This window comes from Somniosus microcephalus, chromosome 5 (assembly GCF_052327205.1).
Source record: "Somniosus microcephalus isolate GS21.2 chromosome 5, FLI_Smic_1.0, whole genome shotgun sequence".
NCBI classification, from domain to species: domain Eukaryota; kingdom Metazoa; phylum Chordata; class Chondrichthyes; order Squaliformes; family Somniosidae; genus Somniosus; species Somniosus microcephalus.
The window spans coordinates 41,166,242-41,184,535 of NC_140991.1; the positions used below are offsets into that span (position 1 = coordinate 41,166,242).

General features: G+C 41.0%; 1 protein-coding gene across 3 annotated transcripts in view; it reads right to left on the reverse strand.

The window, feature by feature from the left end:
• The window catches only part of ncapg2 (non-SMC condensin II complex, subunit G2), a 108,461-nt gene that overhangs the window by 47,763 nt on the left and 42,404 nt on the right, over nt 1–18,294 (reverse strand). For all 3 annotated transcript variants that reach the window (XM_085987558.1, XM_085987559.1, XM_085987560.1), the window contains exons 12-22: nt 17,694–17,873; nt 16,975–17,127; nt 15,793–16,015; nt 13,854–13,960; nt 12,400–12,573; nt 12,125–12,195; nt 8,560–8,710; nt 7,438–7,611; nt 5,509–5,625; nt 3,041–3,187; nt 538–637 (exon numbers count right to left, since the gene is read on the reverse strand). In XM_085987558.1, the coding sequence (XP_085843684.1) occupies nt 538–637; nt 3,041–3,187; nt 5,509–5,625; nt 7,438–7,611; nt 8,560–8,710; nt 12,125–12,195; nt 12,400–12,573; nt 13,854–13,960; nt 15,793–16,015; nt 16,975–17,127; nt 17,694–17,873 (1,597 nt within the window). The remainder of the gene's footprint in view (nt 1–537; nt 638–3,040; nt 3,188–5,508; nt 5,626–7,437; nt 7,612–8,559; nt 8,711–12,124; nt 12,196–12,399; nt 12,574–13,853; nt 13,961–15,792; nt 16,016–16,974; nt 17,128–17,693; nt 17,874–18,294) is intronic.

Below are 18,294 nucleotides of genomic sequence, written 5' to 3' on the forward strand. Positions count from 1 at the left end.
CGGTACCCCACTAGTCACTGCCTGCCACTCGGAAAAAGACCCGTTTATTCCTTGGGGATTTTAAAATCCTCGTTTGCCTCTCTCCGATTACATGGCTGTTGGTGGGTGGGGGATGATGCTTAATTGCAACAAGACTGTATGGGACAGACTTGACGGATCGGCTGTTCTTTTCCTGCCTGTCATTTCCTATGTAATTGTAAGTATCTCGGCACATTTCTAAGCGTTTAAGTATAGTAAAGGGTGCTGGAGGCAGTTTCAATCTTATCTTTCAAAAGGGAGTTGGATAAGTATTTGAAGGGAAAAAATTTGCAGGGCTATGGGGAAAGGGCGGGGGAGTGGGACTAGCTGAGAGTCGGCACGGGCTCGACAGGCCAGATGACCACCTTCTGTGCTGTAACCATTCTATGAATCTATCCAGGTGTTACCTCAAGTATGAGAACCCAGTCACACCAAGTGTGACCAAATTGTGACATGAAGTATGACAAAAATAAATTGTGCAAAAGACACAAGACATTTGACATATTATAGATAGGTTACCTGAGTGCATCACAGCAAGAGTAAGACCAAGCAACTGAGTCTGGAACTCGGAATCAGACACACCGACCATAACGATATCCTTACAGACTGTGAGGTATACCTATGCAAAGGAAATGTACAGTTGGTGTCCTTAGATTTGTACTCCAATTTGCAAATACCAAGAAATAGAAAAAAAATTCCCATCATTAGGTGCATTAGACAGCGGTATTTAAATGAAGGTATATACTCTAAACCTGTTTTTTGTTGAAAGCAGAATTCCAACAAGGGTGAAAAGCATAAAAAAATGCAAGGTAAATCTGGAGGTATTGATAGGTAACTCTTTTGTTTGTACCCAAAAAAAACCAAATTGGACTGTAAACAAAAGTTCAACTAAAACTTAACAAATCAAATTAAAATTTGGTTTTCTGGGTTGATGATGCACTCCAGTCCCCACGGCGCCCACCGGTCGCGGAAATACTGGTATTGATAGGTAACACCAAGTTAGAAGTCTGTAGACGGCAGAAGGAATACTTCGGGAGCTATGGGGTTCAGCAATGAGATAGAGTGGGGGACTGCAAATGGAGGGAGAAAGAAGCTCATATAGATCAGTGTTTACAGTGTAGTATAATGAGAGGAATTTAAGAATAATGCTGACCATAGGATTACTGACAAATACAAATCGGAATTCTGCCACCTCCCATCTATCCCCTCCTAAATCCCACTCACTTATCACCTTTGCCCTCATGAATCGTCACTGGCTCTCATCCCCCAGCACATAGATTTCAAAATCCTCATCCACGAATCTCTTCACAGCCTTGCGGCACTCTACTGCTGCAGCCTCCTTCAGCCTTATGTCCCAGCTAGCATCCTCTGCTCCACCATTTCTGGCCTACAGTGCCTCCCTCCCTCTGCTTTGTTATTGGAGGCACGGCCTTCAGTCATCACGCTCCTGCAGCCTGGAATTATTTACCTAAATCCATCTGCCTCACTACACATGTCTGCCCACTTTCAGAAGCCTAATCAAAATGCAACTCCGACCAAGCCTTCACCCATCTCCCTGAATTCTTCTCCCATATTTTGCTTGGATCCGGTTTTGCCATCATAAAGGTTCAAACCGTTATAAGTGAGGAGGCAGGGTGAAGACAGAGAGCAAAACAAAGTTGCTTTATCTCCTCTTGGAACGGTCTCAAAGCACTTCACACATAATGAATTATTTTGAAGTGCAGTAACTCAAAGGCAAATGCAGCAGCCATTCTGCACACAGCAAAATTTCTGAAACAGTAATCAGATTGATGAGCAGCTAATCAGTTTTTGGTGGTTTTGGTTGAGAGAGGATACAAGAAGAACTTCCTGCTGTTCTGCCACAGGATCCTTGACATCCAGCTGAAGAGGTCAATGGTACTTCATTCAAGGTCTCATCAGAAAGTAGCATCTTAACAAGAGCTGATTCAGAGGTGGAGTTCTACAACTACGCCAAGGTAACACTATGTTTATGAGAAGCACCATGTCTGTGACAGTAATACTACCCCAGGTGATATGGATAGCTGGACCTATCCAATGAAGGAGTGATGGGTGAAATTAGTGACCAAGACTTTTTAAGTAGAATCACACCATCTTTGAATTTTAAACAAGAATGATCCAACAAAGAGGAAACCATCTGCTAATGGGCTCATTGGTTAAGTATTTTCTGCAGTTCATGATAATTTTGATACCTGGCACATAACAGCAAGCAAAAAAAAAAATTGGAGTCGAAGTAACGCGACTGAAGACAATGGCCTGGAATTTGCAGTCTGGATGACTGCGAACTGGCATCTTTCACCGTCATTCCACCTTTGAAGTGGACCGCAACTTCGGGATTTGGCACATGCAGAAGCACTGAAGTTGCGGCCTATCATTCACAGATCAACGCAGGAAGATTGTTAGAAAAGGGAATGATCACATCCAAAAAGTCTCTTAATGGGACAGTACAAAGACTATTAAAAGGAATAGTGTGTGGAGTATAACAAATAAAGAGAAATGTAACAATGATAAAGACCAACATGACTTAAATAACTGGATAGATTCTCTACGATGTGAGGTACCCAAATCTAAGAGTGTTTGTTAAATTTTCCCAGCATTGCATTATTTGGTGGTTATATGAAGTGAGGACAGCGTTCCCCTTTTAAAAAGATCACCTTTTCAACTCTTCATAAGAGTTGGACAAAAATGTACTCCTGGTATATGAATCCTTAACTTCTCTTTAGTTTCCTGCCGCCCCCCAAAATCTATCAAAAGCATCACCATTACTTTGATACTTTGAGTATAATATTCCTCAAGATACCAGCATGACTCGCCCTCCCCCCCCCCATGTTTCCTCTCTTCCCCTCAGAGATTCCATTTTATACCTCATTGAAAATACAGGATTTTACATATATTATTTTGTAATCTTTCCAAAATAATGTACCATATAAAATTAGATTTTACAATTTCTGTAAATATGAATGGTGAACATTTACATTTGAACACACTTTATCCGGTTACTTACTTCAACCACTTGTCTTGCAACCTCACTCTGATGCTCTGACACCTCCATCTCCTTTCCTGGAATGTGCAGAAATTGCAACACTACTTCATCTAACCAGCCTGCACTATTTTCAAGAACCGAAAGATAAGTTCTATCTTCTGCACAGAACTGGAAATAGCAATCGGAAAACAAAGTGTATGTTTAATACTAAGCGGTCTGCTACAAGAGTTAATAATTAGAAAAAAAATTATGTTTTACAACAGAAACAAGAAATATACAATTTAATTAGCTTTTGAAAATTACAATTTGCAAAATGTTTTTCTTTAAAATGCAAAAAATATTGGATGAACTTGAACATGAGGCTTAATTTTCACAGGAGCAGACAGTATTTGATTTTAATGGTGGAAAATCCTTGATACCATTCAAAAAAAAAATCAATGGCAAGGAATACTTTACCATATGCTGTGCACAATCTGGTCATTGGAGAGGCAAGTATAACAATTTGTTTGTTATTGTTCATTCACTCCACAATGCAAAAAAATTACGACTGGCGCCCTATCCCATGCAAACCAGGTTCACAGTCAGTCATTCTAATTAGAGAGGCACTCATTAGTGTGGTTTCTGCTAACTTCTAACTTAAAGAACCTGTAACAAAAAGTGCTTTTTCTTAACTAAGACTGCATACCTAGAGCTAAGTAACTAAAATTAGATGTAAAAACTAGTAAGTAAAACTATTATTTTGTGCAACTAATTAAAGACTGATAAGCAGTGTAACTAGAGAAGGGATAAGATTAACTTCTGTTGCACAGGTCAATTCAACCAGTCTTTTCGGTTTTGGTAGTGTGCATTTTTGCTGCTACTGATGTATAGAAAAATCAGATCACAGCTGGCAGTGTACGCATTCCCAATTTCTATCCACAGGAAAATGAAACTCATGATACTAGCTGGAAATCTCATGTTGATGAATGCTTATTCTTTGCATATTTAGATCACTGCTGTTACCACTTCTCCCTTCCGTCAGGAGAACCTGTGCCATGAACTCCTTCATGAACATCACCTCTGCAGCTAAATGCTAACATTTAAGTGCTCTGTATAGCCAAGAAACTAAAAGTGAATGCAAGTGAGTTCAAGAGCCAGCTAAGGCTGGAATTCTAATTTGGACACACTGGCCAGACTCTTTATTCAGCTGGTTTAGTCACTGGGCTGGCTGAAAGTAATACATTGAATTTTCATCAACAGACCATTACAGTTGTAAATGGAAGTACTCCCAATCAAAGCAACCATGAATTTTCACAGTTATGTCCTGTGCATTAATAAATATTAGTATGGAATACTATTAATACACAGCTTGACTAGAGTCTGATCCATATTGGGCCGTCACCATCGCACAGAACACCCCCATAAATTTATCACAGCTTTTCTCATTATTTTGTACTGAAATTAATGGAACAAACAATGGAACATCAAGGTCATTCATGAACAAAACAATTGGCCTTGGTGAGTAAATTTATGGTATCATTAAGGTAAGGGACGTCAATTCTGGGTCAATTTTGGACCCAAGCAGTTACAGTTAAGGCAGAACATAGGTTAGGTGTGAGATGGCAGGAAAAGGCTCCATTTTGAGAACAGTAATTAGTAGAGTTCCACAGGGACCTGCTCTGCATGCCAGAGGCTTACCCTCGTCATAAAACAGGGTGGAGCGGATCTCCAAGGAATTTAAAATTTGATGACAAAATATTTTGCTTGATAGGGAGATGAAAAGCAGTGCCCAAGATCTGTATGAATTAAGACTAATGAATGGTGTAAAGTAACATATGCTGGGGCAAGTAAAAACAAAAAACAGGTACACATGTAAACGTAAAATGCTGGAAACACACAGCAGATTCAGTAGCATCTGTAAGGAGATGCTTTTCTAATAAGCACTTTGCAGGTCATTCAGCCCAACAACTTCCTCTGTGATTGTTGTTTCCTGACTTTTTTTGTTCAATGCTATTACAGGCTTGCTTATCTTTTAGTTTTCAATTCTGATGGCGAGACTATACCCAAAATATTAACCTGGCTTGTCTCCACAGATGCTGAATGACCTGTTGTGTATTTCCAGTATTTTCTGTTCTTTTTTTATTTCAGATTTCCAGCATTTGCATTTTTCTTTTTTTTTTATATGTATACACTGAACATGGACATCTAAAAGTAAAAGGGAAAAAAGATCTTTGCGCTACTTTTAACCATTCACCAAAACTATAGCCTCTGTGAAGCTGTTACCAAAAATCTGATCAAGTACTGGCATCTTCAGCTCCTAGAACACAACACAAATCAAGAATTACACATGTGAACAAAAAGGTTATCCAAGTAGGTTACATTAAGTCTGCATAACCCATTGGTGAGGCCATACTCAGAACATCTACAAGGGGAAAATATATTTCTTTCAGGTTTTATTACAAAGAATTTACCTAAATTAATTTTCATTTTAAACAATGCAGTTTACATACCTTGTTCTGAAAATGAATAGTTAGTCGACAATATAGGCTGAAGGCCTTCAGAGCTGTATTCACACTGATATCATGAAGCACCATTTCTGAAGTACTCAAGAAGGATGTTAGGAGTTCCTAGAAGACAATCAACTCAAGGATTACACTTAAGAATTAAACAACTAAACAGTTCCTACTTATAGAATACAATCAAGAATTTGAAGGAATTAATTATAATTAATCCTAGTTTTATTAAACGAATTTGCAAGTTGAACTGCTATGCGTCAAGATTTATAAACAAATGCGATAGTTACACTATGCCTATGTGCCTCCGATCTGTATCGGCAAAGCACAGCTGGGAAACCCACTGTGCTTTGCTCTGGATTGCACGGAGGTCAGCAACCAAGGAGTTCTGTACACGAGTGCTATGCTGCATTAGAGTCCCATTCCCTTTCTGGCCCCATGCTCGCTAACATTCTGCCCAGCTTTCCTGCAACTCAGCGTTTGAATTTCTCCAATCAGGTTTCCGCCCGACACAGCCCTAACCAAAGACACAAGTGACATCCTCGGTGATTGTGATCGTAGTGCACGATCCCTCCTCATCCTATCTGCAGCCTTTGACACTTTCAACCACACCACGCTCCAATGCCTTTCCTCCATTCTCCGTGCGATTGCGCTCACTTGGTTCCACTATTAAATACCCGACTGTAGCCAGAGCACCTCCAGCAATGGCTTCTCTTCCTTCCCCTGCGCCTTTACCTCCAGAGTTCCCCAATGGTCGGTCCTTGGCCCCCTTCTCTTGCTCATCCACATTCAGCCTTTTGACATCATCATCTGCAGGCATGGGGTCAGCTTCCCTATGTACACCAATGAAACTCAGCTCTACCTAGCCACCACCTCTCGCGACCTCTCCAACTGCCTCTGCATGGTCAGGCCGCTTGTCCAACATCTAGCTGTGGATGAGCCACAAGTTCCTCCAGTTAAACGTTGGGAAGACTGAAACCATCGTCTTCGGACACCACCTCAAACACATACCCATGCCATCGATTCCATCCCTTTCCCCGAGCATTGTCTCAGGCTGAACTAGACTGTTCGCAAGCTCAGCATCCTATTCAAACCCAAGCTGAGCTTATGACTCCATATCCACACCAGCATAAAAACCGCCTACTTCCACCTCCATAACATTGCCTGACTTTGCCCCGACCGCAGCCCATCTGTTGCTGAAACCCTCATCTGTGCTTTTGTTACCTGACGACTCGACTATTTCAATGCTCTTCTGGCCAGCCTCCCATCCTCCTCACTCCATAAACTTCAATTCAGCAAAACACTGCTGCCCTTATTCTATTCCGTACCATCCCTGTCCTTGCTAACCTGCATTGGCTCCCGGTCCTCCAATGCCTCCAATTTAAAATTCTCATTCACATGTATAAATCCCATCATGGCCTCACCCCTCCTTATCTCTAACCTCCTCCAGCTCTACAACAACCACCGCCCCCCCCACACCACATGTCCATTTTTGTCTGATTTAGCCTCTGTGGTGCTCCTTATGACTTTTCTTGTAGGTTAAAAGGCACTAGATAAATGTAAGTGTTATTGATCTTTTAAACTTTTAATGTTGGGAGTGTGGTCGAGAACTTTATAATAAAAAGATTATAAAACTACTTTTCAAAAGGTCCCAGGAGGTCCAGTGGTTCATAAATAGATATATAACCTCATATTCCTCTGCAAATAGACCAATTACCAATATAAATATGTAGCTGTTGACAAATGCTGCAGAATTGGCATCAGTGGAGCATGCCTATTTGACACTAAAAGATCAGATGCACTATAAATCTCATGACCAGAGAGAATATAAATATTATTACTGCTGTTGCAGTATTCCTACATAGCATGCCAAATAATTCAGTCTTAACCAATCAGCAAAATATATATTTTTTTTTAAAAATTTACCTTGATTGCTTCCAAGGCCTTCAGGAGCTGGTTCAGCTTTTTCTGTGGCAAATCTAATAAGCACTCCCGACTCATGATATTGGTCAGTATGTATTCTAAAAAATCTAATGCCAGCTCCACTTTGGGTTGTACCATTTCCTGGATTTGTACTCTACGCTGCGGGACCTTGTTGTTCTGAAAGAAAGTGGACAGAAAAGGTATGTTTTTACCAAGTACTTCTGAATGATCTCACAATTCATTCATTTCAGTTCCAAGATGACCACAATTTTGTAACTCTTGCACGCTGCAAATGTTAGTGGAGCTCACTTGTCCCTTCTTAAAAATTAAAAAGATGCGATATTATTTATGCCACTAATTACAATAAAATTCTCCCCGTCACCAGAAAAAAGAACCTTCTTGTATAATATTCTTGTTACACCAGTCAAATGCAAGTGTTCACAGTTCCTTTTAAGTATGTTAGATTACCAACTTTAAGTATGGTCTTCATTCTTTGAAAGTTCAGTCTTCAGATTCAAAATGAAGTGCTGTCATCCAATGGGGATAGAAGAGGTGTAGAGTATCAACTGGATGCCTGTCCCTTTCACAAATTCACACCATTTTACTGCCATTTGGGATGGTGATCTTCCCCCTACTGCCCCCCCTCCAACTTTAATATTTTTTATTAGCTCTCATTCTGAAATGAACCCAGAGTTCTTTACAACCTTCAATGCAACACAAATTAAACCAGCTACAAGCTGCAGCTGGTCAGGAGAATCAAGGGGAGGCTAGATAATATCATAAGTGTTGAATATTTGGTTCCAAAACTTAGGTGGTATGTTTACACTACAAGTTTAGTGTCATTGCAAAGTAGAAACCACTTTGCCCGTCAAGCCTGTCTCCAGATTTAGGTTGCATTTATATATTTTGTTTTCTTCGCAGGTCCATTTTGTACTGACATGACCGTTGTACTAACTGTCCAGTAATATTCTCAGATTATTCTAGGTTTTCCAGAATTTACCTAAAGATCCAATTACACAAGATCACAGTCCCCCTTCCATCATTACTCACGTTAAAAGGAACAACCTGCAACAACATTTCTTCTAGTGCATGAAGCAATTAAAAATCTTAAATGAATTCTCTAACCTTCTGGGGAAGTCCCTCTGTCAGCCAGTCAGTGATCAGCTCGAGCACATGTCCAACTTTCCCCCACTGACATAGGCAGTCTATCAATGAGGAATATTTATTCTCAGCAGCTCCTTTCTCCAAATGTCTCAGCTTCGAGAGGACCCCACAACTGCGAGAGACGATAAACAGGGACCAAGTCAAAAGCATAAAACAGTCACATTCATTTTTTCTCCTTTTTTCTTAAAGTGGTCAAATCCCTAAATCAGCTGAAATCAAAGGTTAAACGGCAGAATGCTGGATAGTGACTGAACAGTTTCCATCTTTATGTAATCATACTTTAATTTCAAGTGTAGTGTATTCACAAACTAAGGAATAGCAAAATGTTTCCACAATATTTGTGTTTCAACAGTTCCAACAATGCGAATACTGAAAGGATCAATTTTTGGCTTGCAATTCCATAAAGATTGTAACGTTAAATGGTAAAAAGGTTCATTGCTCAACGGGTAAGCCCAATATACTAAATACTTTGCAAACACATCAAGTTTCAGTTTATAGGAAGTACACTCTTGTATATGGACACTGACTTTTAAAAATATATTTGTGCTCAGGGTGTAGGCAACCATAGAATTACATAGATCTACAGCACGGAAACAGGCCAGTCGTACCAACTATGTCGGTGTTTGTACTCCACACGCTCCTTATCCCACTCTAATTACTTCTTCTGACCCTGCCCCCGTATCCCTTTACTCCCTTCTTTCCTTCATATATGCATCAAGCCTCCCCTTAAGTGCATCAATGCTAACTGCTTCAACCACTCAATGTGGCAGCGAATTCTGAATTTTCACCACACTCTATTATGAAGGTAGTATTTATTACCCATCCCTAGCTGCTGAGGGCACTAAGCCAACCATGGCATGAATTACACATTAATGAACCAGTTGAGTTTTTACAAAAAAAAAATATCTGGCAGTGAGGTGAGAGTGATTGCCCTCGACATCAAGGAAGCATTTGACAGAGGGTGGCATCAAGGAGCCCTAGTAAAACTGAGGTCATTGGGAATCGGGGGGAAAACGCTCCACTGGCTGGAGTCATACCGAGCACAAAGGAAAATGGTTATGGTGATTGAAGGTCAATCATCACAGCCCCAGGGCATCGCTGCAGGAGTTTGTCAGGGCAGTGTCCTAGGCCAACCATCTTCAGTTGCTTCATCAATGACCTTCCCTCCAACATAAGGTCAGAAATGAGGATGTTCGCTGATGACTGCACAATGTTCAGCGCCATTCACAACTCCCCAAATAATGAAACAATCCATGCCCGCATACAACAACACCTGGACGACGTTCATAAGAAATAAGAGCAAGAGTTGGCCATACGGCCACTCGAGCCTGCTCCGCCATTCAATAAGGTCATGGCTGATCATTGACCTCAACTACACTTTCCTGCCCGATCTCCATATCCCTTGATTCCCTTAGAGTCCAAATGTTCAGGCTTGGGCTGATAAGTGGCAGGTGACATTCGCGCCACACAAGTGTCAGGCAATGCCTATCTCCAACAAGCAAAAGTCGAACCACCTCCCCATGACATTCAACGGCATTACCATCACCGAATCCCATCAACGGGGGTCACCATTGACCAGAAACTTAACTGAACCAGCCCCATAAATACTGTGGAAAGTAGAGGTCAGAGGCTGGGTATTCTGCGGCGAGTGTCTCACCTCCTGACTCCCCAAAGCCTTTCCACCACCTACAAGGCACAAGTCAGGAGTGTGATGGAATACTCTCCACTTGCCTAGATGAGTGCAGCTCCAACAACACTCAAGAAGCTCGACACCATCCAGGACAAAGCAGCCGACTTGATTGGCATCACATCCACCACTTTAAAAATTCACTCCCTCCACCACCGGCGTACCGTGGCTGCAGTGTGTACCATCTGCAAGATGCACTGCAACAACACACCAAGGCTTCTTCGGCAGCACCTCCCAAACCTACGACCTCTTCCACCTAGAAGGGCAAGGGTAGCAGGCACTTGGGAACACCACCACCTCCAAGTTCCCCTCCCAAGTCACACACCATCTTGACTTGGAAGTATATCGCCGATCCTTCATCGTCGCTGGGTCAAAATCCTGGAACTCTCTCCCTAACCGCACTGTGGGAGTACCTTCACCGCAACTGACTGCAGCAGTTCAAGGCAGCAGCTCACCATCACCTTAGAGGGCAATTGGAGATGGGCAATAAATGCTGGTCTTGCCAGCGACGCTCACATCCCATAAACAAATTTAAAAAAATTAATGAATTACCAGAGTTGCTGAATTCAGTTTTACAATTTGCCATGGTAGGATTTGAATTCTCAATCTACAGTTTGCTAGTCCAGTACTATAACCGCTAGGCTACCACTACCAATAAAAAGCATCTCAAAAAGAGCCCAAATTCTACCAGTGTACTTTCTTTAGATACAATTTTCACAACAAACATGCACATACTGTGCTCAGAACATATTTACAGTATTTGAACCCATATATACAGATCTTACAGTTGACCAACAATGGCAAACGAGCATATCCGGAGACATCAGCAACTCTTCTGTGGCTTACGTAAGACACTCTGAAGATCTCTACAAGCTGCTCCTTGATGTTTCAGTGCAGCATGCTCCCGGCTCCCCATTACCTCCTTCGGTGTTGTAACTATTCTATTCTTTTACTCTACTTACATGTTTAAAACTGGAGTCTTAAAAATTATTGATGAAGGAATCTTGAGATTAAGGGAATCAAAACATCCTGAGCCAAACAGGAACAGGCCATTCAGCCCCTCGAGCCTGCTCCGCCATTCAATTAGATCATGGCTGATCTGTACCTCAACTCAATTTGCCCGCATTAGCTCCATATCGTGATACCCTTGCCTAACAAAAATCTAGCTATCTCAGTCTTGAAAGCTCCAATTGTCTCAGCATCCACAGCCTTTTATAGGTTAAAAATTCCAGATTTCTACTACCCTGTGTGTGGAAAAAGTGCTTCTTGATTTCCCTAAATGGCCTAGCTCTCATTGTAACTTTATGTCCACTCATTCTTGCTTCCCCCAAAGGAAATAAGTTTACCTATCGATCATATCAAATCCTTTTAATGTTTTAAACACATTAAACAAAGTAATTATTTTAAATACTTTAAAAGTCTGGAAATAGTTTTGATTCTTTAACACAATCTTTGGGGTAGACATTTTATCATAGGATGAACTTTACCTGTACAAGTATTGATCTCATCAGAACCCCTTAACTTGTGTTAAAGAATTAACAGTCACATTTGAACCAAGGTATTGTTCTTTGTCTTAGTGTACAACAATGTGGCTCATTTTACTTCCATCAATCACTTACAATTCATATAGCGCAATGTACAAAAATTAGCTCCCTTTGCTTCCATAGCTCTTCTATAGTTGGGTGACTAGTTCACAAAGTTTTACAATAATGTATTTTTTTAAAAATACTCGCAGTTCCAAGGCACATACATTTTCCTGGTCAATAATGGAAATGTTAACCAGTAAAAACAGAAGCTATTTTGCTGTAATGATTCAATTTTACACAAAACATAATGTACCTGAAGGGGAGAACAGCTGTTGCAGGCATGAAGGAAGCCAGAATCACTAAAGGAACAATACAACAATCATCCTGTAGATATACAAAGCACAATTACATTTTATGCAGTTCAGAGCAACAATTATATGTAAGTGTAGATATTTTTCCCCTCCATTAAAATTGTCCCCACTCCAAAAACATCACAAGTAGACAATAGTTAAAACCAAAAATTGAAGTCTATTCTCAGTGCAAGTTTAAAATAGGATTTTACATATTGTGCATTAAAAAAACTTTTACCGTAAAGGTTTTAAAATATTTAGGCAGCACAGTTGCAAACTTGGCAATTGTGTAGTTTTTAGCTTCTTCGTTTTCATTCAGTGCCTTGTGGATGCTCTTCCATAAAATAACAATAATTTCCAGTAAGCTGGCCATTGTGGCACCATCACTCACAGACAGCACTCTATCCAGAACCTAGGGGAAAGCAGAATTGGTTTTCAACCTTTCAATTAAGTACATCCAAGTTTCTCTCTCCATCTCTTCCCCCTCCAAATTTCTTTATCATCCTGGTAACAATTCTGCTTTTGATAAAACATCCAACACCAAAGGCGCTGATTGAGAAAATTGAAACAAAAAAAAAGGAAACTAGCAAATCACGTTTAGTAGATAATGTTAGAACACAGGTGGCACTTTTAAAATCAGCTTCCCATCAACAAATTACGATATGAAACATACTGCTCTTTCTACCTAGGACAAGTCATGAATCAAATCATGAAAACTCTGTAAATATCACACAAATATAAAAAACATGATTTGTTTTAAGCTGCCACTGAAGTACATTAACATTAAAGTCATAAACATTTAAATATATAAAAGCAAAATACTGCAGATGCTAGAAATCTGAAATAAAAACAGAAAATGCTAGAACTACTCAGCAGTCTAAATATATAAACAGCCACCAACTGTTCAGAGACAGGATCTTTGAAATGAAACCTATTGTTAAAAAAGCCACTGTTTAACCATGGTGATTTAAAACTTTTTGCCGGCAGTTATAATACAGTACTGATGAAGGGTCCCAGACCTGAAACGTTAACTCTGTTTCTCTCTCCACGGATGCTGCCTGGCCTGCTGAGTGTTTCCAGCATTTTCTGTTGTTATTTCAGTTATAATACACTGCTGGCCTAAGACCCATAGCTACAAAATGTGAAGTACAGTGGTAAGATGCTCCACTGCAATTTTTTTTTTTTTTTTTTTTTTTTAAACTGGTAGGAGAGCAGAAGCGGCAGCATTCTTTGAATTGCTGATATTTTTTTTAGCCAAGTCACCAGGAGCAAATTCTAAGGACAGCAACTTTATCAGGGTTAGAGACGGAGGAAGTCCTATTGGTTGATTCTCAGCGTAGGTAACTGCCCCCATTTATTTATTTATAAAAGGAAAATTTGAGGTTTATCCGAATGATGTTATGTGGTTATTGTTTTCACTTAATGGCTTTCAGGCAAAAAATCATCTCCGGTCAGGAGCAGCACAAAAGCAATGAATTTCCCTTCCCCCAACATTTAGAATTAAGAGGGAAAACCATTTGTGGGTGTAAAAAAAATCTGCCCTTTTCAATATGCACTACCAAAATCTAGTATGAAGAAAGACAATCCACCTACATTTAGTCACACAAATCATAAAATTGAATATAGAAAAAAAATGCTATCTTTTAAATAATTGTACACAAGTTTAAGAGGATTGGAATACATTGCACTTACGCTGATATCTCCCAATTGACATTCATCATCACCATCATTGTCTTCATTAGGCACTGCCCTCTGAATACAAGCATTCAAACATCGGCGAATCACAAGCATCAATTTGGCTATTAATTATAAAGAAAAATGCAGTGATGCAGAAAAAAAATCAAATATCTAGCACCAATTAAAGATTAAAAATTCTGCTGAGCACCCATTTCCTATCCACAAATGTTACTTCCTGTATCACTTTTTAATCTCAAAATTTATACAGGAAACTTGTTTAAACATTTAGGCCTAGAAATTCAGTGGGCTGCGCCACCCGTTAGCGCCTTAAGGAGGGCGCTAAGTGGGTCGGAAGCCACTGGCCACGTCTCCCGCCACATTCAGCGGGACGCTAACGGCGGCGCTAGCCGTTAGCGCTGCACCGCTACCGATGACGTCATCGGTGTGCGCAGCGCCACGCTAACGCCCCGATCGCGATATTTAGATGCACCCCCTGCTTTAACGCCGGACGCTATGTGCGACCGGTTCAGGGGGGCCTACCTGCGGCGGTAGAGGCGCTAATTAAAGGAGGTGCGGGGCGGCCATTTTTGTTGCTGGCCGCCTGCCAGCACCTCTCCGCTCTGCCGTCCCCCTGAGGCCCCCCCCCCGCATCCCTCTTGGGGCGCTGCAACTGAATATCGTTGCGCAGCGATATTCAGTTGCAGCGCCCCAAGAGGTATGCGGGGTGCCTCCAGTAGCGCCGCGCTTCCCTCTGGGGCGCGCCAACTGAATTTCAGGCGGGCGGTCGCGACTGCTTCCGGGGCGCTACTTTTAGCGCCCTGGCGAGGCTGGCGCCCCAAACTGGGCTATCGTGAATTTCTAGGCCTTGTAATGAGATACTGTTAGGTAAACATTTTATAATGAAAAAAACATATGTAAAGAGTTCACAATCCGGTTTGTTCATGAGCCGATAATCCAGGCCCACATTTCAGTGTAGAACTGAGACCGTGCTGCACTGTTGTAAGTGCCCTTTTTTAGATGAGACATTAAACTGAAGCCCCGTCTGCCTTCAGGGGGACGTAAAAGATCCCATGACACTACTTCAAAGAAGAGCAGGGGAGTTCTCCCTGGTGCCCCAGCCCCAACATCAATAAAAAACATTATCTGGTCATATATATTATTGCTGTTTGTGGAACATTGCTGAATATACAGCAGTGACTACACTTTAACAACAACTTGTATTTATATACCGCCTTTAATGTAGTAAAACATCCCAAGGCACTTCACGGGAGTGTTAGCAAATTAAATGTGACACTGAGCCACATTAGAAGATATTAAGACGTTTGGTCAAAGAGGTAGGTTTTCAATAGCATCTTAAAGGAAGAGAGAGGTAGAGAGGTTTAGGGAGGGAATTCCAGAGCTTTGAAGTAGTGTCACGGGATTTTTTACGTCCCCCTGAAGGCAGAGCTTAGGGCCTAGGCAGCAGAAGTCTCGGCCTCCAATGGTGGAGCGAAGAAAATCGGGGATGCTCAAGAGGCCAGAGTTGGAGAAACAGAGATCTCGGCGGGTTGCAGGGCTGGAGGAGATTACAGAGATAGGGAGAGGCAAGGCCATGGAGGGATTTGAAAACAAAGATGAGAATTTTAAAATGGAGCTGTTGCCAGCCAATGCAGGTTAGCGAGCACAGGGGTGACGGGTGAATGGGGCTTGGTGCGAGTTAGGATACGCACAGCAGAGTTTTGAATGAGCTCTTTTACAGAGGGTGCAAGCTGGGAGGCCAGCCAGGAGAACATTGGAATAGTCAAGTCTAGAGGTAACAAAGGCATGGATGAGGGTTTCAGCAGCAGATCAGCAAAAGTATTTAACTGGCTGTAAAGCACTTTGGAACATTCAGAGGTCATGAAAGGTGCTATATAATGCAAGTTATTTCTTTCTATAATAAAGACACGCTTTCTTTTAGCACTCAGAACCTTACCAATGTTTGTTGGCGCAGTGTGCTCGTGTGCATACTGATAAAACTTCCTTGCTGCCATGGGATTCATTTGTACAAAAGTGACACACCGTTCACACCATACCTCCTCAGGTTGATTCACAGGAAAGAAGGAGTTAAATAGCAGGTTAACAATACGCCTTGCTACTGGTCGAGCATCAAGCTCCAAACGGACCAGAAAATGCTCCATCGGGCAGATTTTCCAAAACTGTTAAATTAAAAGGACAATACAAATACTCTCATCAGTGTCTGTCAAATGTTATCATTCCAATTATATCATACCATCAACTTTTCTACATTTTGTATGGGTTATGTGACTGGCAGTTAAACTTACGAAATATATAATTATCCAAGTGTCTCTTGGTCAAACCTCTGCAGTACATGTATTTGGACATGAGAAAATAAAGCTTGGAAAGAGAAAAGGCCATTTGGCTCATTAAGCCCTTTCATTCCAAGGCCTATGTAAAAGCTGCGCCGGACATACACTGTACACAAATTATTTCATCTCCTGCGGAAAAATTGTGCAAAATATCCCTCCTCGACTCCCAAGGCAAACTCCATATCTAACTTTAAAACTTACATTGTTCGAATTCTATTTGTTGTTTTTTATTGATAACATTTCTGTGGCCCTGGGATTTGTGAACTACTTAAATCACACCTACTTACACTTATCCAAACAACTTCCAATTCCAGTCCTAACTGGGTATTCATCCATTTTTATTTAAGTGGAGTTAGTGACCTCTGGTCTTGTATGAAGCTCTACAATGGCTGTGGTCTCAGACTTGTGCTGGCAAAGGGTTTAACGTGAAGTTCATCTGGCCTGTATTTTACTGCAATCCAGACCATTACTGAAGAACGTATAGTCACTATTTAAAATTTTGTTCTTAGTCATAAGGAATGCTACTGCTATACAGTTTTTACTTAAAATGGACAGAATCAGAATATGCAATCCCAAAAAACTAGCTAAAAAATTACAAAATTCTATGCATGGACTTTGACTTAGTCCATAAACAACAGCTTTGATTAAATGTAATTTGGTTGCATTGTAGTATCTTCTTGAAGTTGGAATGAGATTCATTTTACTTACACAATGCTTTTGGCAACCCTGAAGAGAGGCAATTATTGCTATTTCACATTTGAAGCACATCACTTTCCTATTAATCTTACCTTTGCGGCTCTGGCAGCTTTAATTTTCAGCAGCAGATCAACAAAAGCCACACGGACTTTTTCGGAGTTGTCATGGAGACTGTTTTTCAGTCCGGGAAGAAGCTGCTCCAACAAAGGATGGCTCATTCTATTGTCCAAAGTGACTGGTAAACACTGCAGAGCAGAAGGATTACATAGCATATTTTCCACCCAAAGTATTGAGATTTGGCCAAAACAGAGATTGAGAAACATCTGCATTGACCACTGTGCTGTCGAGAGAGCTGGAATATCAAAATTATGCAAATTCTCTAAATAAAAACCATTTATGGCACCTTGTAACATGATGAATTTAGAAATATAGTTCCTACATTACTGAATTTTCATAAAATTTCAATAAGCCCTGGAGCGTCCTTACTTACTCATGTAAATTAAATAGCTATACAAGAACCAGGCCTAGATATTGGTTTGTGTCCAAATTCAGGCAAGAACTGCCATGCCAAAACTGATGTACAAGGAGGACCATGCAGAATCGGTCTTCTTGCATTGAGATGCGACTAGCGTGCCGGAGGCACCAAACGTGCCCGAGGAGGTAGTACTCCGGTCCTGAAGATGACGAAAGTCAGCTGGCGGAGACAATGGCATCGGGCCCAAGTTGAGTCTGGGAGCTGTGCAGATACTTGGATCTTTAAAAAGGTGGGAGCGCAGGCCAAAGGAAAGAGAGAGAAAATACCTTCTCGTACCTTAAAGACAGAACAACGAACGTCAGCAGAGCTTATATCAGCAGACAGGTCACGGAGCACTTTGGTTAGAAGATCAGTGAGGATGGAAGGGGGGATCATCTCCCAGTACTTTCCAGCAATTCTGCACACACCAAGCACACCAGTGGAACGAACCAGAGGTTGAGGATCCTCCAAAAGATTCTACAAAAGGGAAAGAATCAAAGTATTATGAGTTATTAAGTTATATTTTGTTACTTTACCACATGTTTAGCACTTGTTAAAGAACTTATTCTGGGAAGGGTTATGCTTAAAAAAAAAATCACGTTTAATACACAGCATTGTGATCATACTGTGACCAGAATTACTTTATTCTTCTTGAGGCCCATGTTTTGTCTCTAGTATGAAGTTCCACATGGCACCACAGCAAAACTGCACCCTCTATACCCAATTACAATTACAATCAGCATAGTTAACTCTTTCATTTCCATTTCACTCTAGAACATGGTGACTATGCACGGGGCCATTTTTGACACCTCCAAAGAATAGGGTAACAGCAGGAATGATGTTGTGTGTCCTTGAGCACCAGTCGCTGAAGGTAAGCATGCAGGTGCATCAGGCGGTT